Below are 23,152 nucleotides of genomic sequence, written 5' to 3'. Positions count from 1 at the left end.
TGCCCTTGCCGTTTGCCGTTTGATTAAGCACTTTTACCCCCAATAATCTCCCTTAGCCAGAGAGAGCATCGAAGGATGCCGAAGAAGAAATGTTCCGCACTAAACACGAAATCGCCCTTGAGGCAGTTGCGGAAGGAGCAGGAGCAGGAGCTGGAGCAGGGGAGCAGACACAAGAAGACATAAAGCGGCAGCCACCAAAAACAAGGCAACAACACGAACCAAGAACAGCAACAACTTTTGTTTTGGGGGCCCAAAGCCAGGGGAACCTTCCACGATTTGTTTGCTTCGAGCTTAATTTGTAGCGTCAAATGGTGTTGATTGTTGTTTTGCCGGATCCCTACTCCCGGCACTCCCTTCTCCAAGCAGCAGAAGGGCCCCTGCCCAGTCGCCATCGCAACTAAAGACCCAATAAAAGTGTGGAGGGCGCTTCAATGGATAAACATGGTTTGGTGGAATATTCTTTCAAGTAGGCACTCTTTCCTACTCGAAAGACCCTGCTCCAAAGCTGTCAGTGTACACACACACACACACACGCATGCACACATACATAAATATTTGGAAATTAATGATGAACAATTTGAACACGAAGTGCTCGAAGGGATTGGAGTCGGGGAAATGGGTTAACATGCTATGCTATGTTCACAACTATCTCGTTACCAGGCTCAACATATTTCAGCCATTTACAAATTAATAAAGTGCTCTTTAATTCTCAACGCTCAAAGATTAAACTAGGAACAACTAGTATGTGACAAATCCATACTGCAAGTCGTACATGCTTCCATTGTTTTCGTATCAATCCAACCGTTTTTCAATCTCTGCCTTTGAATCTGCAGGATATACATACGAGTTTGTCCGTCTGCTGGCCCTCGCCTGTGGTTTCATATCTCCAGATAAGGCGGACGATTGCAAAATGCAAATGACCTTTGACCATACAATGCAGCCACCTCGCATACCAGCCATGCACCGTGCACTGTACGTCCTCTTTCGAGTTTTTTTTTCGTCGTGTGTCTCGGCTAAGTAAACACATGGACAAATGCTGGCAAAGAGGAGGAGGATGGACTCTTCACGCTTCACCTGAAGTACCAAATGGTGCCCAGACTCAGGACTCACCCAGAGGTCTTTTTAATAAACCGAGCAATGCACACGGCATTGTTGACTCAGTCGCCGCCCTCCCCGTTCTGTATTCCCATTTACATGCAGATGTTGCAGGAGCGCGGCTCCAAAGTGCCCTTTAGTGTCAACGAACTTTGCCTGTCGCCCATTACCAACGACGACAGTCGTTGCTAGTTATTAAGTCGTTTATGCTTACGGAGGAGGGGGAGGAGGATGCTGTTGCCGCGTGGTTGTGGCTGTGCAACTGGACCTGCACCCGGCAAGCCGCTTATTATGTGAAACTGTCAGAGCCGTTCATTGCGGACGAGGCAGCAGCAGGTCCATCCGGTGTACGATTCATTAAGGAAACTTTGATTGGTGAATCTATCAAAGCCTCGTGCCGCATGCCCTGAACGGATATTACTGTTATACTACCAAATTTGCATTTAATTAGGATAATGCTGTTGGGTACTGTCTTCGGGAAATAATGCAGTGACTGTTTCTGTGATGCACACGCAGCTGCCAGTAAAGTGCAACTGCAACTCCATCAGTCAGCAGTCCAGGGCCACGGCAACGCCCACGCTTATGGCCCCCACTTGAAGCCAAATGGCGACAAATGCTGTGCAAATTAATGGCGAGAAAGGAAGCAACTCCGCGAAGGAGCTCGAAAGTATTGATGTATAGAAAAGTGCAGTTGCTCGGGAATGAAGATGGAAACGAATCGAATCCAGTCGCATCCAAGTGGACGGATGGGATAGACAGAACGGAGGGAGTAACCCACTAATGGTCAGCAACGCTTTGGAGGGAGTGCTGGTGATGCTGGAGATGCTGGAGGTGCTGGAGGTCTGAGTGCCGCAGCTGTCGCTTATTTCCGGAACTTTCAATCCATTAAAGTAGCAAATTGTTCGAATTCTGCAAAGTTGCCAACTCGTTAAAGAGACCCATCCCGGAGACCAGGGGAGCTAGACGCAATCAAGACACAAGCTCTTCGCTAATTTATGCAGTTTACCAAAGGGCGGCACGATGACAGGATAACGCTGTGGTGTGTGTGTGTGTGTGTGCACTGGCATAGGAAAACATGGAAAACAACCAAAATTACATCTAACGAAGCCACTAAATAAGCAGAATGGATACTGGAGCAAACAACCACTGTAAAATCAATGCCGAGACACAAGAGAGGTAGTCTCTCTATAACTCTTTAAAATGGAGTTGAGTATTTTGGTGCAACGTCCATGCGATGCAACCCGACCTGCCCACCCTGCATATAAACTTTTCCCAGTGTGGCGCGACATATCTTTGATATTTTTATGGCCATCGTGCGGCCACCAGGTTGCTGTATGGCCGAGAAAAGGCGACACCAGGGACGAGAGAAAGAGTACAAAAAAATCAGAGGAAAAGTGGGTCTGTAGAGCACCCTTATCTCCATATAATCCACTTTATATTTTCTCACTTGCACACAAATTGAAAAAAAAACATAAATTCAGGTTAAAAAAAGTGGAGATGGGATTACCATTCGTTAAAAAGCGGATTCGATATTTCTATACAAATGTGGGGAGAGTGGTCGAAGTGGAGCGAGCGGCTTACAAGTTCCGAAAAATGGCATACTATTTGAATATTTCTGTAACATTCAGTGTAGGTAAATAACATATACTCGTATGCCAATTCCTTTGCTTTTTATGTCCTTCTCTATCAAATTATTGCTACTCTTATTCATTAGGTTTCTACAGGGAACGCAGGAAATATTTAGGGCTCTAAATACAAAAGTGACTTCCAAATTCAAAAATGGACTCGCAAAAGGCAAAGACCATAACCGCCATACCACTGGAGCACCAGAGAAGACCCCATAGCACACCTGTCCTACAGGCAAGGCCCTCCATTTGGGGCAGAAATAGTGGCGGATCCAACCAAACCCCAAAGTCGAAAGCAATTGTCGCCGTGCCTGCGCTTAGGATGCGTTCAAAGAGTGATTTAGCCACGCCGCACAGCCCGAATCCGTATGCAGTGAGTAGCCGCATCTACCGGCCTTCCAGATCCCTCATCTTCGACTACAATCTGTCGCCGGTGGAGCAGCAACACTTCAGCAAGTGTAGCGATCCGATGAAGTCTGTGCCGGCAGCGGAGCTTGAGCTGCTACGCAGTGGGCAGCGATCCACCTACCTGGAGCGCCGGTACGAGCACAGCCCCGACGACAAATACAACTATCCGGAGGCTACCAGCTGGCGATACGGCTGGTTCCATTTGCAGTCCAATCCTTACCAGAAAAGACAACCAAGAAGGGACTAATTCGAAGATTGTCTTATGTCGTTAACAGTTTCAGAAACAGTACTTGACTTATTCTTATAACTTTGGGTAGATCGTAAAATAAATAGTGTTAAAAAAGGCAGTGAAAATAATTAAATATACAAAGGCAGAAAAGAAAATTCATTTCAGTATCTGCTCCTGTTGTGCATCATCTCATTTCGGGTGTTTTTTAATGCGAAATGTGCAGCACATGCCAGGGGCTTTAACTGACAGACCCGACTTTCTGACAGCAGATCCTGACTGCTGAAATTTTCTTTCTCAGTTGTTTAGAAATACTCGTAGGCAGGACAGACAGGCCAGGCAGTGCAGAGGGCGCTCTCTGTGGCTCTGTAGTTTTTAAAGTTTTCCCCAAAGTTGCCTCTTGATCCGGTTGACTGGTTCCGATTGCCCCCAAAAAACATATATATATATATATATATATATATATATATAACAGCCACGACAAATTGCATAAGCCACTCACTCAGAGGAACATCTTCCTGCTCCTTCTGTAGACGTCTTGCTTCTTCATATGCTGCACCATGGGGCATCGTATGCGTATGCATATGCCTGTTGTGCCGTCTGTCTGTCTGGCATTTAAAGTGCCGCAAAGTTGAGCAACTCTCGAGAAAGTCGTTGCGGTTCTCAGTCGTTTGATTGACTCATGAAAGTCCACAACTTTTTAATTGTTCTGCAACATTTCCTCAAATAATATATACTTTTTTCCAGACCGAGTATCCTGTCTTTAAGTCGTTGCTGCTTTATTTCATTGGCACAGGGTTTGTCGCCGGACTGCTGGCTCGCTGAAACTTATTAACTTCATTCCATTGCGATGCAGTTTGAATCTGCTTGGGTTTGAGCTCTGTTCTGTCCCCTGTTCCATGATTGTCTGCAATTCATGGCAGATTTCGAATTTTATTGTTGCATTCCAAGCACTTTGAGCTGGGCAAACTTTTTCCCAGGACCCTCACCGTCGCCCTCGCCCAGAAGTTTCTTGTCCATCTTCATCCTCATCTTCATCTCCATCTCCTCCGAACTGGCACTGCCACTCCACTCCAGTCTGCTCCACTCGTTGGCTGGTCTCCGCCTGATTGCAAACAACAATTCTCACTTGGCCCCCAGCACCATCCTCCCAGGGGTCTGAAGTTTATTATTATTTGGCTTGTTTCGCATTTTTCGTGGTTTTATTTACCTTTAAATACAGTTTCGCTGCACCGGGTATGAGTACGAGTATTCTTTTCTCTCGTTTTGGCCCTTATTTATTTTCGATTTGATTGTTGGATGAAAGTTTTCCTATATTTACTTAGTTTTAACAGACACATCGAACCTACAGCCGAATAGATCCCAGACCCGCACATATGTACAAGTATGTATGCCCTCGTTTGATTATAGAAGGAATGCCCAACGAGTTGTCCCAATCAGAGCAAATGTAGGAATATCCAGGGTATCCAGAGTGGAACAGCTACTATTCAAACCGATATTTTCTTCACTTGCTACATTTCGAATGGTATTTAACCCTTTTCAGTGGTACGATGGGAATCTGTGCTCCTTTTACCATCTTTGTTGCCGTTCTTCCCAGCAATTAGTTCTCTAAAATTTGATGTGAATTTATGGCCCAGTGGCTTGGCAGAAATATGAAAATTTTTGTGGTTTATTTTCTCCCTCTTCCTTTGCCCACAATACGATGGTGGAAATGTTCTATAAAACTACGAGTTACTTGTTCCCAGTTGAGGCCAAACTCCTGATGGTTGCATCACCACAAAAGTTCGGTGCTTGTGGAGATTGATTGTGAATCACTGGCATTTTTGGAGGCCAGTTCAGGGAATGCCCCATGGCCCAACGGAATTCAATGATTCAATTATAAGCAGTCAGTGTGCGGTTTAGTTAAAGTCCATTAATTAAACAACGGCTATTTTGTGTGCAGCATTAGTTTTAATTGTTAAAATGGAGTCAACCATTTGATGGACAATTCATCTCAGATACAGGGGAGTACACGTTTTGGGTTTTATACTAAGTTTTATTGCAAAAAACTTTTACAAATTCTCATAAACAAATTCATTCAAGCACACACATTATTGTTTAGAATTATCACGTGGTTTCAAAATTCAATTTATTTCCAATATCTTTCCTCTTGCTCAGGCCTTTCAGCTTGATTCATTCGTATGGATAGAAATAAAATGTACTAAATAGTAAATTAACATTTCGCTTAATGATCACAATCGCTTCGCTAATATGGTTTTCGGCCAAGTGAAGTGCCGCATCGTTCATTCATCGTCATCATTTTTAGGTGATGAATGCAGATACGTAACATACATACATATATTATCGGTTAATTTATAAAACTAAGATGTTTAGGATAGTTAAGATATTTCAGGTGTGGGGAGGAAGGTATTCATATATTTGTGCCTTACTCAGAGAGTGGATGTTTTACTACAGCCACGCGTTAAGTAGTCGTGTCTATTTCTGTCTAGCATCTAGCGTTTCTTTGATTTTCGTATTGGTTTAGGAGTTCTCTCGGTTTCTCGATTTGTTTTGCGGTTATATTATAGTAACAATCAATCTAGTTGTAATAAGAACATGCTGGACACATAAGCAAACAAATTGTCCTTCTCCGTCTCGTGCCTCCTGCACTTTCTAATTACTTCGGCTTGAGAGTTGTCTTATCCGATCCTATTTTCGATGACTCGATGGTCGGTCAGAGTACCTTCTTTGAGGCATTTGCAGAGGATAGGGGATGAGGCGATGCGCTTGCCGCGGCCGTGGCCTTTTTTGTTACAGGTGGCGTTGTTGGTGGTGGTGTAGTCGGTATCGTGGGCGGAAGGGTAATGTCCTTTGGCAAGAGCTTTTCCACTTGACGCTCTGATGCCTCTCGGATCACGGCTTCTGTGGTGACGTTGCCGGCACTCGCGGAAATGCCACCTCCTAGGCCTCCGCTACCTCCACCGGACGACTTGGGTGGACCGGCATCTTTCGAGTCTTTCTGAGGTGCGCCTCGTGTGGGATTCGTTTTGTTATCCTCTGGTGGTACTGGCGGCTTCGGCGTCACGTCGCTTAAATCCTTGGCACAGTCCTTCAACGTCTGAGCCGTGTCTTGGAATGGGGCCTGTGGGTCAGGAGAGAATGATCACAATTTTAGAAGTTCACAATGAGATTGGGATGGAGATGAGATGCTTACTTCTGATTTTAACTTTTTGGCTATGTCCATGGCACCCAAATCGCTTGCAATATCCTTGATCTCCTTGGCGGAGTCGTGAAGCCCGTCTACCAGATTGGCCAATTCCTTATCCTTTTTGTCCACCTCAGACTTGAGCTTCTCCGCATCCTTCAAGCTCCTGGCAATGGCCCTTTCAATCTTCTCCTCCGCATGCAGGATTTGCTCCTTGTCCAGCAGACAAATGAGTTCATCGATGGCCTTCTCACTCAGCTTGATGTTGTCACGACCGATGGACTCCATCACCTGTCGATATGGAAGATATAGAATAGGTTAAAACGAGATCTTCACAAGGGGTCCCATTCAAATTGCCTTGCGAATTTCGTTGACGGTAATGACGCCATCCTTGTCGGCATCAAACTTATCCAGAACTTGCTCAATATGCTTGAGGCGCGCATCGTCAGTGGTCTCCTTTATCTTTTTGATGTTCTGCATCAGATCGTCAATGTGAACGATTTCCTCGTTGCGTCGCTTGGTCGCCTGCTTGGTGAGCAGCTCGGTGAACTCCTCCAGCTGCTTCTTATCGATATTGGTGGCTTGGCTGTCGATGCTCTGGACCACTTTGGTGATTTCATTCACGGAAATCGCACCATCTTGGTCGGCATCCAGCTTGACGAGCAGCTCTTCCACTACCTTGAACCGCTCCTCGTCGGAGGCTTCCCTTGTGCGTTTGATGGTGGCGACCAGCTCATCAATGTGGACAGTAGGCTGCCGTTCTGGGGTGGGCTCGGCCTCCGAACAGTCAATGGCATTCGCCTGCTTGATCTGCTGCTGGCGATGCTCCAGATCATTCAGGACACCGTCTAGCTGGGATATCATCTTGTTGACACGGTTGTAGAGCAACTTGGCAGCTCGGCTCTCTCGGACCGGCTCCTTGACCACCTGGCGCACCTCTCGCAACTCCTCCACATCCTCCTTGTAGTCTCGCAGCTCCTCCTTCAGCTCCTTGATGGTCTCCTTCTCGACCACCAACTGCTTGTCGGAGGACAGTGTGTTCAGTGCATCGGAGAGCATTTGGACGTCTGTCGAGGAGATGCTCTTGTCCGAATCGGAAGCGACGGGCACGGCTGCTTCCTTGTGCTCCAATACATGTGTGGCGTGGGTCAACTGCTCGGCAAACACATATGGAGCGGGTTGCTCATCCTTGATTGCTGTGCGCTTGGCAATAACCTCCTCATGTTCCTCCTCGCGCTCTTCTTGAATCCTGCGCTCCTCCTCCTTAATGATCTCAATCTTAGTCTTGTTGTCCACCTTGCCCTCGCTCTCGCCAATGGCATGACGGGTATGGGCACCCACCGCATCCGGCAGCACCCTCATCGTCTCCTTCAGCTTATCCGTGGCATTGCCCTCGTCGGAGATAACCATGGCGCGGGACAACAGCAGCAGCGTGGGTGGAACCTTTTCATTCAGCGACAGATCGACCCACTCCTGCAGCTGGGAGCGAAGACGTTCCTCGGTGAGGCCGTACGCCCTCATGCCGCGCGCCTTGCAGGCCTGCTGCAGCTCGATAAGATCTAGGGTGTCAACGCCCTCGCGGACTATCACCCGATCGTCGGTGGCCAAGTAGCGCAGCTTCAGGCGCAGCTGGAATCGCAGCAGATTACTAGTGCCGAGCGTATTTATCTCGAGGACACGACAGAGGGCCGCCAGCTGCTCCCGGGAGAGCGAGTCCAAAGTGATCTCATCGTCGAAGCGCTTGGCAAACTTGATAATATCTTCGTTGCTCACGTTCTCGCTTGGATGACGAATCTTGTTGAAGAACGCCTCAAAAGCCTTCGCCTCCTCGCTGCTGTGCTCCTTGTGCTGTACGGGCATTTGGTCCAAGGTCTGCTGCAGGAACTTTGCCACCTCCAGGCGCACGCCCAGAGACTGTCTCAGCTTGTCCTGCTGATCCTTGGTCGTTTGGAACGTGGACGGCAGCATTCCCGGAAAGAACTTGATGAAAAATGGCAGCAGCAGCTCCATAAACGGGACTACTATAAACACCGAGAATGGAATCAATCGGAACAAATCCGATGTTGTTCTCTGCAGCTGCTTATTCTCACGTCTGCTGAGACTCTTGCCGTTGAGGACGCGCCAAAGCAGCTTTGAGCAGATGGCCACATCAATGAAGAGCAGGCGAAAGCCATGGTAATAGTGGACTAGCTCCTCCCATATGCGCACTCCCAGCGACTTCTTTGGTTTGGCCACCGACTTGTCCGCTGCTTGGGTCAACGAGGTCGACGACGATCCAGCTGCGTCGGCGGTCGTCGCGTTCTGGCTTATATCCGCCCCGGCCGTGGCGGTAGCTGCAGCTGCTGCAGTCTTCGCCGAGGCCTGGCCATTGGCCACCTCTTTCATAATCTCATCCACCTTCTCCTTCTGCTGGTTCTTCAGCTTCTTAACAGTTACGTCAATCTTCGAGGTAGACGACTCGAGCAGGGATCGGCTGGAGTGCAGATGTCGAAACCCATGGCCCGAATGGTAAAAGCCGTACTTAAATACTGACTGATGCTGGAAAACATTTCGCGAGTGCACCAATTTGCGCAGTGGGCCGCCGGTGTCCGATGGGGCCGAGGTCGGGGTGGATCTCCTCTGAGTGTGTTCGCATTCTCTTCCCGTTGCCGCATTAGTGTGGTCAGCGGTGCAACAGGCACAACAGCTCGTTCTGAGATCTGCAAATGTCGAAAATTATGGTAAGTAAAATATAATGGATGATTTAAGCAAAGTTGTCACAAAGGAATCTCCCAGAGCAATGAAACGAAAAAAACGTTCGTCCCAACATTACGAATCACGTTTCTTCACCTTTTCCAAAGTCCCCCAAAGCGAAAAATAAATATATAACGGAACAAAACAGTTCAATAATCTCGAACAGCCGGCAAATTGTGCAAGCGAGATAGCAAACAAAGAAGGAAAGGAAAAATACAAAACAGATTATTAATCACGACGAGCAAAAATAGGAAAAAGTTTGCAGCTGATAAGTAGGGTTCCTCTAGTGGCTTGTGCATTGGGCCCAGACAGAACGAGTTGATATGAGCAACACGAGCAGCGAAGCGAAAAGCGACACTTAAAATTAACACCTGGAGCTTATGTAAAGCAGATTCTCGGAGACCAAATCGAGCGAAACGAAACCCCAGAGAGAACTGGGAAACTCTCTTTCGCTATAAATAAACAATGTGGCAAACATTGAGAAATGTGCGAAAAGTGCACTTTTCTCCTATTCACTTTTCCTTTTCTCATTTCACTTCTTACATTTGGCAATCGATCAAGGTGAATGTTAGTTTGAAAAAAGAGGGGGGGGGGGGGCAGTGCTAGGTGAACACACAAAAACCAAGCGTATTATGAAACATGAAAATGCTGATGCGACTGTACACATTGTTTGCGGCGTCGCATTGTCTGTATTTCTACCTGTCTCTGGCACCTGTTCCTGAACCTGAACCTGTCCTCATACCCATTTCAGGTCCGCCAAATCCCTAGAAAACTAAATGTTCTTCGTAAAAGAGTTTTCAATATTAGTCAGCTGATAGCCGAAATCTCGCTAAACCTGACGATAAGCTTGATTTAAAAGATGGCGCGATTGAAGGCGAAACAAATAATTTCGAGACTTTTCAAATGTTTGTCGATGGCGCGCAAGAGGGAAATTTATAACTAGATAAGGAAATTTTAGTGCCCACGAATCAGCTGGTCCCGAAACTGCAGTCAAAACAAACACATACACAGGCGACACACACAATGCTACCCAACACACATGCACACAGTACCGGGGTCGGCCTTTCGCGTAATAAAATCAATGGAAAGTTTTTGCGCTTTGAGCCATATCGTGATTATCGGAACTTACAGCGTGTGTAGAAATTCTGAAGGTGGTAATTCGTTTTCAGAGTCCTTCCATCGAGGCGCAGTAGGGCATTCATGTTAATGCTTTTAGCCTGTTAGGCGATGCGGGGCGGTGCTCTGCTGCCAATCCGAGTCCAAATAATTTTTCAATTTTAATTTTGAATTTTCAACAGCTCTGTTGATCGTTTCTTTGGATTTTTTGTCGTCAGTTTCTGTGTTGATTTAGTTCTTAAAGTTGCTTCTGATGATATCTTTTCCTGCGGCAAAATTGACTGCGTTTCCTACGACTAAAAGTAAAAAACTTAAATTAGCTTAGCTGTCTATAGGCTGAGGTGAGAATTTATCAAATCTCTACACATTTTGCCACACATATTCAAACTTTTTTGATAGAAAAAGAAAATGTGCTAACAAGTTGATCTTTAGACACACGCACTCCTCGCACATATAGCAGCGTCGACGTCATCGACGGAATATCGCGCGACGTTTGTTTTTGTTGCTTTTTCTCAACATTACACAACCTACAGCAACAATTGCGTGTTCGATTCTTGAGTGAGTGTGCCAATGTTGGTCACGTCCACATAACACATTACTTTACTTGCAGAGTTGTGCTTCAACGTAAACACAGATTTATTTTACCCTTTATGAAAATAAAATTACACCTTTAATTGTTTTTGTCAGTGTGGCCGCGGATTTATCTATACCGTCCGACACTCAGAAATATACCAATGTAGCGTCTCATTTTAAAAATATACCGTAAATATACTGACGACTTCAAGTTCTAATTTACTTATTCCTCAATTTTGATATTCCGTTGAATATTACTAGATAGATAAAAAATATAGCCATGCCCACATATTTTTATACGATTGACGAACCTATTTTCTATTTGACTGGTTTATGCTATATACTTGCTTTTATTGCATGTTGACTACAACAACGTTTAAACAAAAAATCAGTCGCAATGTTGCTGGTATTTGAAGACATGATGCGTGCATATGCCTTTGTATACCCTACTTCGTTAATTTAATATTAATATCCTGTTCTTAAAACGTAATTAATAAAGGCCTTTTCTCAAATTTATTCGCTTTAGAGATATTCATTCTTATGATCAGTGTCTTGTATATATGTATATCCCGATCCCAATACCTATTCTTGGTCTCTGAAGCTGCAAAATATCGTTGAAATAGGTCTAAAACAGAGGCTGAATTGTTTTTGCATTAATTGGAGCCTAGGATGACAAACATATTCTCAGTCCCATAATATCCTTTTCCCTAGGATATGCCGACATCCTGCAAAATCGAATTAAATGTTATCCATCGATTTTCTTCGTTACCATCGACAATTAGACGGTACATTTGAATAGCATTCTGCCGCTTTAACAATATTCTTTCGTTTAATGCGGATTTAATAGCGATAAAAAACCACACATACCACGTGCACAAAAAAAATAAATGAATCTCCTAAATCATTCAGATTTTAATTGCATGCCCACGCAGTATTTGATTTGTCATTAGGGCGTAAAAAAAAACTGACACATTCCGGCTGTCGATAGATGATAACAATCTGCCGTTGAATTGCAAATGGTTGATTTCCAAGTTCTCATTTCATTAAATTGCACAACGTCGAAGAGTAAGCTTTAGAATGTGGCGGCGGTTATTTTTTAAACTCGTAATTGCAATCAATTTGGTTGGTGCGCAGAGTGGGGTCTTGAGTAACATCATGAAATCTCTAAAGATGGAGCTGCCATTTCGGTCAATTCTCCTACTGCGAAATGTGAAGGATGCAGATACCTGCTGGACCCGAGAGGACTTTGACCGAAACATCCCCATCTTAAACATGAATGCGAGCCATTCCCTTTATCTGACGAAGATATTCAACTCGGAGCTTCTGGCCGTGGTTTGCGAAAACCGCAGTGAAGGCGACACCATAAAGGCTCTTTATAGAAATCTACAGGACATTCGCTATACTCCAACCATTCTAGTGACACAATCGAACACAAACCTAAGTGATTTGTTCGAGGATTGCCGCTCCCACAAGATGCTCAATGTGTTGGCTTTGAAGGACTCTGATAATAAATTTGTCTACAGCTATCGGGCCTTTCCTCATCTGCAGGTGGTAAAGCGCCGAGTGGGCCACATTCGTCGCTACTTTGAGCCCCAACTCAGGAACATGGAAGGATACCAGATCAAGGTTCTACCTGACAATGTCATGCCTCGAACGGTCGTCTATCGAGATGCCCGGGGACGTCGTCAGATGACGGGCTATCTTGCGCACTTAATAAGGAACTTTGTCAGCACATTAAACGCCACTATGCACATCTGTTGGGAAAATGTGCCTGAGGAAGAGACCCCCAACCCGACGACTGTGAATAAAATGTTACAAGACGAAACTGTGGACTTTCCTCTAGTCCTTACCACTTCTAACGAATATAGCGAATTCTCAGACCACTTGGTGATGGAGATCTCCAGTTGGTTTCTTATGCTGCCCGTGGAGGCAAACACTCAACGGGCTCGTCTATTCTACAGGATTAAAGTCTACAAGATGATGCCCATGGTAATACTTTTGGCTCTGGTGCTCAGTAATGCTCAGCGAGTGGAAGCAGGTTTGGGACCCAGAGTAAGTTTTGGTATAGTTTGGGACTATGTCATACGTGGATGCTTGGCGCAACCTTTTGTGCTGCCCCATGGTCCCTCCTTGCGGGTGATGTATATTTATGGGCTTCTGCTTTTATACAGCATGCTCATGTGCAACATTGTCAATGTCAGCTTAGAAACGTGGCTGGTGCATCCACCTGTTGATCGTCGAATTCTCAGTTTCCAGGACATGCAAATGAAGCAACTGAAAATTCTAATTTATAAACCTGAATTTTCCGTCATGAAGAAGGCTCTGAGGGAAAGAAATCTGGAGCAGAAATGGGATATCTTCGAGCTTACCAACTCCTCGAAAGCTTTCCAAGTGAATCGCATCTCCTTGAATCCGGCTTATGCATATCCTGTAACCACCACCCTATGGCCAATTCTAGAGCTAGGACAGGCCAAGCTCCCACGGCCCATTTTTCGGAGGTCTCAAGAGATAGTGTTTAATCCCCGTATGTTCTTCGCTCTGCCCGTTCCGAAGGACTCACTCTATCGCCAGACCTTTACTAAATTCCTTTTGCACACCCGCGATAGTGGACTATACGTATTTTGGTTCAAGCGGACATTCAATGAGCTCGTTGTGTTGGGTAAGATGAGCTACCACATGGATAACAGCACCCAGCCTTATCAGGATATTGTGTGGGAGGACTTTTTCTTCATCTGGCTGGCGTATATTGGAGGCATTTTTGCCAGTCTGTTGGTATTCCTTGTCGAAGTTTTGTACTTCAAATGGAAACACGGAGGGCGCAACGGAATATTTTTAAACACGGACTAACTTTGCGAAATTTCATAAGTTTAAATTAATAAACAATGAATAAATATTTATATAAAAGTAAATGCATATAATCTTTAGATTTGAATCGGCGAGATCTCACCACTTAGCATACACATGTACCAGTCGGAATCCAGAGGGCTTCTTTCATATGCAAGCGTGACTTCCTGTTTCTTGCGTACTTTACACGAGTTCAACTTATAGACTTCAGCAAGTACCGATACGTGTAACTTTGATCGTAAAACTAATTGATCGTCTAGAGCTGTCACACGCTATTCACATCGTACCATACAGAACATTGCCACCCGCTTAAATCTTTCGAGACACAACAGGAGACCACTGGATGAAAGCCCCTCTCAATAGCTTGCAACTTCCACAAAATATGAATGGATTGAAGTTTTTAATTGCCGGCCATTGGCAATGTTGATTTGTCATAGAGGTGTTGAAAAACGTGACACCGTCCGGCTCTCGTAAGCTGATAACAATCTGCTGTTGAATTGCGAATGGTTGAAGCCAAGGATTTCCAAGTTCTCATTTCATTCAATTGCACAACGTCGAAGAGTAAGCTTTAGAATGTGGCGACGGTTATTTTCTAAACTCGTAATTGCAATCAGTTTGGTTGGTGCGCAGAGTGGGGTCTTGAGTAACATCATGAAATCTCTAAAGATGGAGCTGCCATTTCGGTCAATTCTCCTACTGCGAAATGTGAAGGATGCAGATACCTGCTGGACCCGAGAGGACTTTGACCGAAACATCCCCATCTTAAACATGAATGCGAGCCATTCCCTTTATCTGACGAAGATATTCAACTCGGAGCTTCTGGCCGTGGTTTGCGAAAACCGCAGTGAAGGCGACACCATAAAGGCTCTTTATAGAAATCTACAGGACATTCGCTATACTCCAACCATTCTAGTGACACAATCGAACACAAACCTAAGTGATTTGTTCGAGGATTGCCGCTCCCACAAGATGCTCAATGTGTTGGCTTTGAAGGACTCTGATAATAAATTTGTCTACAGCTATCGGGCCTTTCCTCATCTGCAGGTGGTGAAGCGCCGAGTGGGCCACATTCGTCGCTACTTTGAGCCCCAACTCAGGAACATGGAGGGATACCAGATCAAGGTTCTACCTGACAATGTAATGCCTCGAACGGTCGTCTATCGAGATGCCCGGGGACGTCGTCAGATGACGGGCTATCTTGCGCACTTAATACGGATATTTGTCAGCACATTAAACGCCACTCTCGACATCTGCTGGAAGTATGTACCTGAGGAAGAAAGCATTAGTAAAATGACTATGGATAACCTGGCACAAGACGGAATTGTGGACTTTCCTCTAGTCATTGCCAGTCCCGACGAATATCCTAACTCAGATAACATTGTGATGGAGATCTCCAGTTGGTTTCTTATACTGCCCATGGAAGCAAACACTCCGCGGGCTCGTCTTTTCTACAGGATTAAATTATACAGGCACATTCCCATAGTTATACTACTGTCTCTGGTGCTCAGTAATGCTCAGCGAGTGGAAGCTGGTTTGGGTCCTAGCGTCAGTTTAGGCATAATTTGGGACTATGTCATACGCGGATTCCTGGCCCAACCCTTTGTGCTGCCCCATGGACTCTCCCCGAGGCTGATGTTTATTTATGGACTTCTGTTTTTGAACACCATGCTCATTGTCAACCTTTTAAATGTCAATCTTGAATCGCTGCTTGTGCATCCACCTGTCGATAGTCAGATTCTCAGTTTCCAGGACATGCGATTGCAGAATTTAAAAATTCTTGTTATTCCGGCTGATTTTAACTTCATCAAGAAAAATGTTGGTGAAGAAAATTTTCAGAAAATATTGGATATCTTTGAAATCAGCAACTCCACGAAAGTTTTCCAAGTGAATCGCATCTCCTTGAATCCGGCTTATGCATATCCGGTAACCCTTACACTATGGCCACTTCTTCAGCTCTCACAGGCCAGGTTACCGCGAGCCATCTTTCGCAGGTCTCGGGAAATACAGTTTTCCCCGGTTATCATCCTAGCCCTGCCCCTTCCAAAGAACTCAATTTATGGCCAGACATTTACCAATTTTGTAGGCCATTCCCGCGAAAGTGGACTATATATGTACTGGTTCAGGCAGTCCTTCAATGAGCTCATTTTCCTAGACAAGATTAACTACATTATTGACAATAGCACCCAGCCCTATCAAGATCTTGTGTGGCAGGACTTTTTCTTCATCTGGCTGGCGTATATTGGAGGCATTTTGGGCAGTCTGCTGGTATTCCTTGTCGAAGTTTTGTACTTCAAGTGTATGCAAGGAGAACGTCACGAATAAATATTTATAGAATATGTATCCTTGAAATATAATAAACGGCTTAAGACGTTGTTTTTGGGGTAATTTTGTTAAAGACAATGAAAATTTGTATACTTGCAAGTCATGGAAAACAATTGACGACCGATGGAGATTCCAATATGCTATTGAGGAGATAAGTGTCGAACGATTGTAACCAGAAACTAGCGTGAAGTCATATATGGATTCATTCATTCCAGGTCAAACATTTCAAGTAGGAACATTAAGATGTCGCTTCCGACAATATTCTGTTTTATAGTTTCACTCAGTTTTGCTGAGGCACAGCGAGGGGCGTTGGTGAACACTTTGAAAGCTCTCCAGGTTGAGGTCTCCTTTCAGTCAGTGCTCCTGGTGCAGAACAAGGATGACACCGATACCTGCTGGACCACGGGGGATCTGGACATTGGTATTCCCATCCTAAACTTAGATGCGAGGCAAAATTTTAACCTGAAAAAAAGTTTTAACACGAATATGCTGGCCCTGGCTTGCTTGGGAGAGGGTATTATGAGCGCTTTGTATGCAAATCTTGAGGAGATCCGCGAAACTCCGACCCTCCTTGTGGTGGCACAGGACACAAATTTCAGCGCTCTATTCGCAGAGTGTCGTTCGTACCACATGCTCAATGTCGTGGCTGTGTGGGGCGGCCGCGATCGTGAGTTTATCTACAGCTATCGGGCCTTTCCGCACTTGGAAGTGGTCAGGCGTCGTCTGAGGGACATCCGCCGGTACTTTGAGCCGCAGGTAAGAGATCTCGCGGGTCACCCCATCGGCGTCATACCGTACAGCGTCTTGCCACGCACTTTGATCTTTCGAGATGCACATGGAGATCGTCAGATAACTGGCTACCTCGTTCAGTTCTACAGAAACTTCGCCAGGAGCTTAAACACCACTCTGAGGTATCTATGGCACCTTATGCCGCTGGACGAGATGCCTGTTCAAGATGTAGTACTGGCCACAGTAAATGAAAGTCATGTAGATTTCCCACTCGTCCTTTCCAACCTCGACCCCGAGCCGTTCCTTGCCAGCAGTGTGTTGGAGGTTTCCAACTGGTTTCTCATCCTCCCCGTGGAGCCAAATGTGCCGCGCTCCAGTCTCTACTTTAGCCTCAGGGGATGGCCCTCCTTTCTGGCCCTAATGCTTCTTCTGGCCCTGCTGCTTGGCAATGCCCATCATCTGGACTCGGGAATGTCGCTCGCATTGAGCTTCGGACACATCTTCGGCGACCACGTGCTGAGGGCCATCCTAGCCCAGTCGTTTGTGTGGCCGCGGCGGCTCTCCTTCAGTCGCACACTCCTCTACATCCTGCTGATGGTGGCAGGCCTCATCATCAGCACCTTCTACAGCGCCAATCTGTCGACCCTGCTAGTCGAACCGCCAGCAGCCTATCGGATACGCAGCTTCGAGGACCTGCGCACAAACCGCGTCAAGATACTTCTCTCTGAACAAGAGGTGCCCCTAATGAACGCCACCAATAACAAGAATCTGCACGAGTACAAGGACACCTTTGAGATAATTCCGTCGACCGTTGAGTTTTTGGCCAAGCGGAGTGCGTTAAACAACTCCTATGCCTATCCCGTGACCAGCACCCTGTGGCCGTTTCTCCAGATAAAGCAGTCCCACCTGCAGCGTCCGATCTTTCGCCGATCGCAAGAGATATTCTTCCTGGAGTTTATGCCACTCACCGCTCCCATGCAAAAGAATTCTATCTATCGCAAGTTGTTCAACCAATATGTGGCCAACACCCACGCCAGCGGACTGTACGAGCTATGGTTCAGGCAGTCCTTCAACAAGCTCGTTCGAATGGGAAAGCTGAACTACAGTGAGGAGGCAGATCACGAGACCTATCACGATCTCATATGGGAGGACTATATCTACATATGGCTCGTTTATATCGGAGGAACTGTCACCAGTTTGCTGGTGTTTATACTGGAGCTAATATTCTTTGTGTTAAAACCAAACAAACCGAAAATACTAGTCTCTTTATAAACTTTTAATGGCCCTCCAAAGGATAGACTAAACACCTGTTTTTCCATGTATTATAAGGCCTTATGTAAAAATAAAACTACAGCCGAATGTTGCAATTTCAAACACTTTTTGCAAAAGCATTTTTATTCAAGTTTCACATATCTCTGCTCACTGCATCTTGACTTTCATCATTAAATGTTTTTCCTTTTTCCTTTACTTTTACTTTTACTTGTCTTATTTTCGTTTTTGTTTTTATGTTTTTACGTTTTTGTTAATAAGTAGGTATTTTTAATATGTTATAATTAGGATTTTTGTTTTAATGGAATTACATGTATAATATATGCATATATCATATGCCTCCAGTGTGTGTCTGTATTATCCTTGCTTCTTGTGGTGTGGTTTTGTCTGCTGTGTTGTGGTGAAGTGTGGTATGGTGTGGCGTGGGTTTTGCTATTCCTTTAAACTGGGTCTTCGGTGCCCCAAAGCAACGGAAGAAGAATGAACAAATATTGGATTCTTATGCGAAAGAAGTTAAATGCAGGTGCAGCTATGTCTCATTTAGCAAAACGTGCAAAGTGAGTAATTTTGAATGCATTTAATTGTATTATGAGTGAAGCGCTCGCGCTGAATATTTATTTGATTCTTGTTTTCGTGTTTTTAATCATTAATTTGGTAAGATTAGAGTCAACCCAACCTTGTTTCGTACTGTCTAAAAACGTAGAACTATAAAAGGGTTCTCTCTTTTTTGGGGGCTTTTCTTTTTTTTCTCTTGTTTATTTTTTCGTTTAAGGTAAATTCTGCAAAAGCAATTACCAAAAAATTAGGGCTTCAATTACAATTATAATTTGTAATAATTAATGATAAAAATGTCGCATTTGCTTGGCAAAGGAAAATAAATGTTTACTTTTTGTTTTTGTTTTTGTTTTGTACATTTGCATAAATATTATTCAATTGCATAATTTTATTTTTCTTATCTTTTGTTTTCTTGTTGTATGTGTGTATTTGTGTGTGTTTTTGTAAATTCATATTGCATTCAAGTGCCTGTGTGACTGAGTTGGTGTGGGTGTTGGTGTGGCTGAGGGGGTGTATGTGTATGTTTAAATCCTAATACTACCATTTTCCTGAAAACTATAGCCAAATTCATTGCCGCTCCGATTGTCATATTCCCTTGGGAATATGCTCTCTCTTGATCGAAGATACCATTCGTATAACTTAGGATCGGATCGAACAGAAATCAAATGAGGAATAAATATGGTTAAATGAGGGTTATAATAACTATATGTTGTATGCCATGCCATCCTAAATATTTGCCATCATTTATAACTATGTATTTTCATGTAATTTCATTTTTCATATTCCCTCTTTCATTTTCTTGTCTTGTCTTGTCCATTTCGGGTACTGTACTGTTTTAACTATACATTGTGTGTGTGTGTCTGTACGTACGAGTATTTCTAGGCGTAAAATTTTAATTTTACAAATTTCGTGTGAGTTTTGCTCGGTTTTGGTTTTAATAGTTTTTTCTCTTTTCTTTTCTTTTGCTTTCCCATTTTTAGTTTTCTGTTCTTGGAAACTTGTTTAAAAATTAAGCTCAATAATCTTAAATTATGTATGTATTTGCTTTCTTTTCGGGCTAATTTGTATACACGCCTTTTCTCAAACTATTTCCTTATTAGTGTCCCATTTCGTGCCTTGTATCCATTGTAATAATATTCTAAAAAAGTTTAAATATTGCATTGTGTACACCCCTGGTTTTGGTTATATTCAATTCGATTTAGTTTCTTTTCTTGCTGCCTTTACTGTGTTTTCATATTAGTTTTTTGTTTTTTCTTTGTTTGTTTTTTACTACTGGAAACAATTTACACTTAGTTACAACACTGTCTTGTAATTGCTAAAATTTTAATACTCATGAACTCTCCACAAGAGATGGATGCATATTTTCCCGTGTACATTATTCGGTTCGGTTCGGTTCTCTTCTCTTCTGATTAATTCTTTCTTTGCTTTTCTTTTCTTTTCGTTTTTGCTTTTACCATGTAAATTACGTGTAGGTTGCTTGCACTTGATTTCTTCGTCAAAGGATTAGCATTAGATTGGAGTGGGTGTGAGTATTATAAACGCCTTTTAACTACGGCGTGTAATGGGGTTTACATTATTAGTATATATATGTCTAAATGTATATACGTAGAGTGAGTGGATCAATTGTTAATAGAGGTTACATCAATTATATATATATATTATTTTTTTTTGCTTTTTCTTGGTTTTTTTGTTTTTTGTTTTCTTTTATTTAATATATATTTATGTGTATGTGTAAATATTCAAATTATGCCCGGATCTTCTCGGGGCGTAGCTCTAGATGCCATCGCTTCATACTTTTCTACTTAAATATGCCATAGGGGGTTTAGGGTTTAGGGTCGATGTGTGGGGTGGGGGGTGTGTGGTGTAGCGTGGTGTGGTGTATGTAAATACATTCAAGAAATTGTTGTGTACGCAGTGTGTTATTTAGACCCGAAGCTGACTCCGAGAAGCTTCACTTCTGCTCGCTAAGTTCAACAGTAAAGACAAACATCTAATTCCAAAAAACGCTAATGAATGTTAAGAAACTGTTAGGTAATGCCTAGGTCTAATGCCTAGAAATCTGCTCCTCTGAATGAGAGAGTTCGAGCACGAATTCTTGGTTTAGCTTTTGTTTCTGATCTTGTGTCTCTAAAAATTTCAACTGTGTTGCAAAACCTTTTGCCTACGTCTAAATGTCAATGTGCCGGATCCTTTCCTTTCCCTTCATTTTTTTTCCTTCTTCTTTCCTGCTGCCTGGATGTACGTTTTGCTGCACAATATAATTTCTCGTAAATATCTATATATGTAGGTATATATGTGTGTATATTGTATGTTTGTGGGTTCCAAGTAAACTCCTGCTGTAAAATCTGCTGCCTTGTCGCCAATAACTCAGGATCTAATAGTAGAATATTTGACCGGCCTTCTGGCGCTTACGCTCCTCTAGCTTGCGATTGATCTCCTGCTGTCGCTCGGCCTTGCTAAGGGCTCGGGCCACGTACAAGAACTTGTTGTCGCCCAGCTGTTTGCCATGTAGTCCAATGACGGCGGCCAGCGCCGATTGTGGGTTCTCAAAAGCCACAAATCCGAACCGGCGTGAGCGTCCCTCCTCGTCGAGCATCAACTGCAATGATTACAAACGAAAATATCCTGTTATCATCTATTCGAAATCGATAGTAAACAAATCAAGCTGTCGATAGGGGCTCCCGCTCGCGCACATTAAGACGACTGCAATCCACACTTTCTTGGGGTTATCCGGCCGGGCCGGCCCTCCCCTCTATTGTCGACGTATTCCCACGACCCGCGAGCAGTGGGCATGCGCGCGGCAAAGGGAAGAGCGAATTTAAGAGCAGATAGTGGGAAACTGTGCCACATGGTTTTCCATCTGCAGTTCACTCTCTCTGCCGCCCTCCCTCTTGGCAATCGGCTTTCGCCAATCCACCCACACGGACATTACCCACGCCATGCGAACAGGCTGGACGGACGGACGGGAAGTGTAAGGTTGTAAGTAGACAATCAAGACATAACGAACCTTGTGACTGGTGATGCGCCCATAGGGCTCGAACATCTCGCGCAAGTGCTGCTCGGTGAACTCCTCGCTGAGATTCTTCACGTACAGATTCTTGAAGTGGGTCGCCTTCTCCTGTTCACGGTCCCGCCGAGGAATGAACTTGACCACATGCACCTTCTGATTATTGCACAGCATTCCATTGACCTTCTCGATGGCAGCGCGGGCGGCTTCCTCCGAGTCGAAGTGCACAAAGCCGTAGCCGCGTGAGTTGCCATCCTCGTCCTTGGCCACATTGCAGTTGAGAATGTTACCGAACACGGAGAAGGTGTCGTACACCGCCTTGTTGTCGATCGACCGCTCCAAATTCTTGATGTAGATCTTGCCGCTGTCCGGAGAGCTGGTACTGCTCCCAGTGCTGCCGCTGGCCAACGCGCCGGCGGAGTGCGACGAGCTGGTGGTGTGCCCGCTGGTCACCGAACTATGCCCGTGCCGGCCGAGAACGGCCGCAGCGGCCAAATGATTGCTGGCCGCGTGTCCACCGCCGACATGGCCCAGGTGGCCGGCGGCAGCGTGATGGTGCAACTGCTGCTGATGATGTGCAGCGGCCAGCGTATGATGGTTCAGCGCCGGCTGCTGCTGGTGATAGTTTGCCGGGTTGCCACGGAACGTCATCGAGTTGACGAACATGATGGCTGGCTGTTTGTGGAGCGTGGTGGCAGCTAATAAAGTGCAGGTGCTGTAAGGTGGTGTGTGGTGGCTGTGGCTGAGAATTTTGACGGTCTTCGGCAGCGCGTTGTGGTATTGTGTTGACTTTGCTCTTGTTCTTGTTCTTGCGCTTGCCCCTGCCCCTTGCCTCTTGCCTGTGCCGTGTTTGTTTTTGGTGCTGCTCGTTTTCTGATTGGTACTCGTTTCGTATCTCTGTGTTCGCACTCGGCCCTCGGATGCGTTATGCTCTGCTTTGAATTTATTTTCGATTTTAATTGGAAATGCAAATACAAAAATATCAATTGCAGGCTGAAAATCCACTCACCAGGTTCTTAGCTCACACGTTGCCCGTTCCACTGCAATACAAATTCTCTGAAAAAATCGTTTTTCTCTCGCCCAGACTCTTTTTCACCGTTCTCTCTCTCTCTCTTTCTATAAATTTTCTGGGCTTTCACTTTTGGCTGTCGCTGTCGATGTGGGCTTGGGCTTATCTTATGCGTACACGCTGCAAACGAATGGATGCGACTTATTCTATGTTTCAGCAATAGCAATATAAAAGGATTCTCTAGCGTCGGCCTCTATTCTTTATTATTTAATTTTGTATTGTATGCAAAAACTTGTCGCTCCTTGCGTGCATGGTATAACTACAACAGGTAAGGCCCCGCTCTTCGGTGGCCTAAGTTGCTGACCCCTCTCTTTACGATAAATGTGTACCAGCTCAGCCATTTTAGCCTTACAAAAATATCATTTTTGAGTTCAGCTTGTTTTAGCCTTAAATGCAT

At 44.7% G+C, this 23,152-nt stretch overlaps 5 protein-coding genes across 11 annotated transcripts; 3 read left to right on the top strand and 2 right to left on the bottom strand.

Annotated features, from left to right (window-relative positions):
• The first annotated feature begins 2,776 nt into the window (after window positions 1-2,776).
• On the top strand, window positions 2,777-3,490 carry LOC4805593 (uncharacterized). Its single transcript, XM_001361936.3, has one exon. The coding sequence runs from the start codon at window positions 2,875-2,877 to the stop codon at window positions 3,373-3,375; it is 501 nt and encodes a 166-aa protein (XP_001361973.1). The 5' UTR covers window positions 2,777-2,874; the 3' UTR covers window positions 3,376-3,490.
• Window positions 3,491-5,368: 1,878 nt separating this feature from the next.
• Letm1 (Leucine zipper and EF-hand containing transmembrane protein 1) lies at window positions 5,369-11,160 on the bottom strand. 6 transcript variants are annotated; one of them, XM_001361935.4, is made up of 5 exons: window positions 11,056-11,160; window positions 10,401-10,683; window positions 6,896-9,237; window positions 6,548-6,829; window positions 5,369-6,475 (listed from the first exon to the last, which is right to left on the bottom strand). In XM_001361935.4, exons 2-5 carry the CDS (start codon window positions 10,471-10,473, stop codon window positions 6,068-6,070), a joined length of 3,105 nt encoding a protein of 1,034 aa, XP_001361972.2. In that variant the 5' UTR covers window positions 10,474-10,683; window positions 11,056-11,160; the 3' UTR covers window positions 5,369-6,067. The 6 variants fall into 6 exon arrangements, with proteins under 6 accessions (XP_001361972.2, XP_015040732.1, XP_033234360.1 ...); XM_015185246.2 differs by having other exon boundaries at window positions 11,033-11,116; XM_033378469.1 differs by having other exon boundaries at window positions 10,992-11,088.
• Window positions 11,161-11,447: 287 nt separating this feature from the next.
• Window positions 11,448-13,808, top strand: Ir60b (Ionotropic receptor 60b). Its single transcript, XM_033378474.1, has one exon. The coding sequence runs from the start codon at window positions 12,038-12,040 to the stop codon at window positions 13,805-13,807; it is 1,770 nt and encodes a 589-aa protein (XP_033234365.1). The 5' UTR covers window positions 11,448-12,037; the 3' UTR covers window position 13,808.
• Window positions 13,809-14,290: 482 nt separating this feature from the next.
• On the top strand, window positions 14,291-18,127 carry LOC6899054 (uncharacterized). Its single transcript, XM_033377660.1, has 2 exons — window positions 14,291-16,115; window positions 16,401-18,127. Exons 1-2 carry the CDS (start codon window positions 14,378-14,380, stop codon window positions 18,125-18,127), a joined length of 3,465 nt encoding a protein of 1,154 aa, XP_033233551.1. The 5' UTR covers window positions 14,291-14,377.
• Window positions 18,128-18,760: 633 nt separating this feature from the next.
• Window positions 18,761-23,084, bottom strand: LOC4805590 (polyadenylate-binding protein). Of its 2 annotated transcripts, none has more exons than XM_033378476.1 (3): window positions 22,696-23,084; window positions 21,687-22,618; window positions 18,761-21,278 (listed from the first exon to the last, which is right to left on the bottom strand). In XM_033378476.1, exons 2-3 carry the CDS (start codon window positions 22,350-22,352, stop codon window positions 21,054-21,056), a joined length of 891 nt encoding a protein of 296 aa, XP_033234367.1. In that variant the 5' UTR covers window positions 22,353-22,618; window positions 22,696-23,084; the 3' UTR covers window positions 18,761-21,053. The 2 variants fall into 2 exon arrangements, with proteins under 2 accessions (XP_033234367.1, XP_001361971.1); XM_001361934.5 differs by having other exon boundaries at window positions 21,687-22,621; window positions 22,696-23,082.
• Between the last annotated feature and the right edge of the window lie 68 nt (window positions 23,085-23,152).

The sequence above is a fragment of the Drosophila pseudoobscura genome, chromosome 3, assembly GCF_009870125.1.
Source record: "Drosophila pseudoobscura strain MV-25-SWS-2005 chromosome 3, UCI_Dpse_MV25, whole genome shotgun sequence".
NCBI classification, from domain to species: domain Eukaryota; kingdom Metazoa; phylum Arthropoda; class Insecta; order Diptera; family Drosophilidae; genus Drosophila; species Drosophila pseudoobscura.
This window is presented reverse-complemented; position numbering and strand designations above follow the sequence as displayed.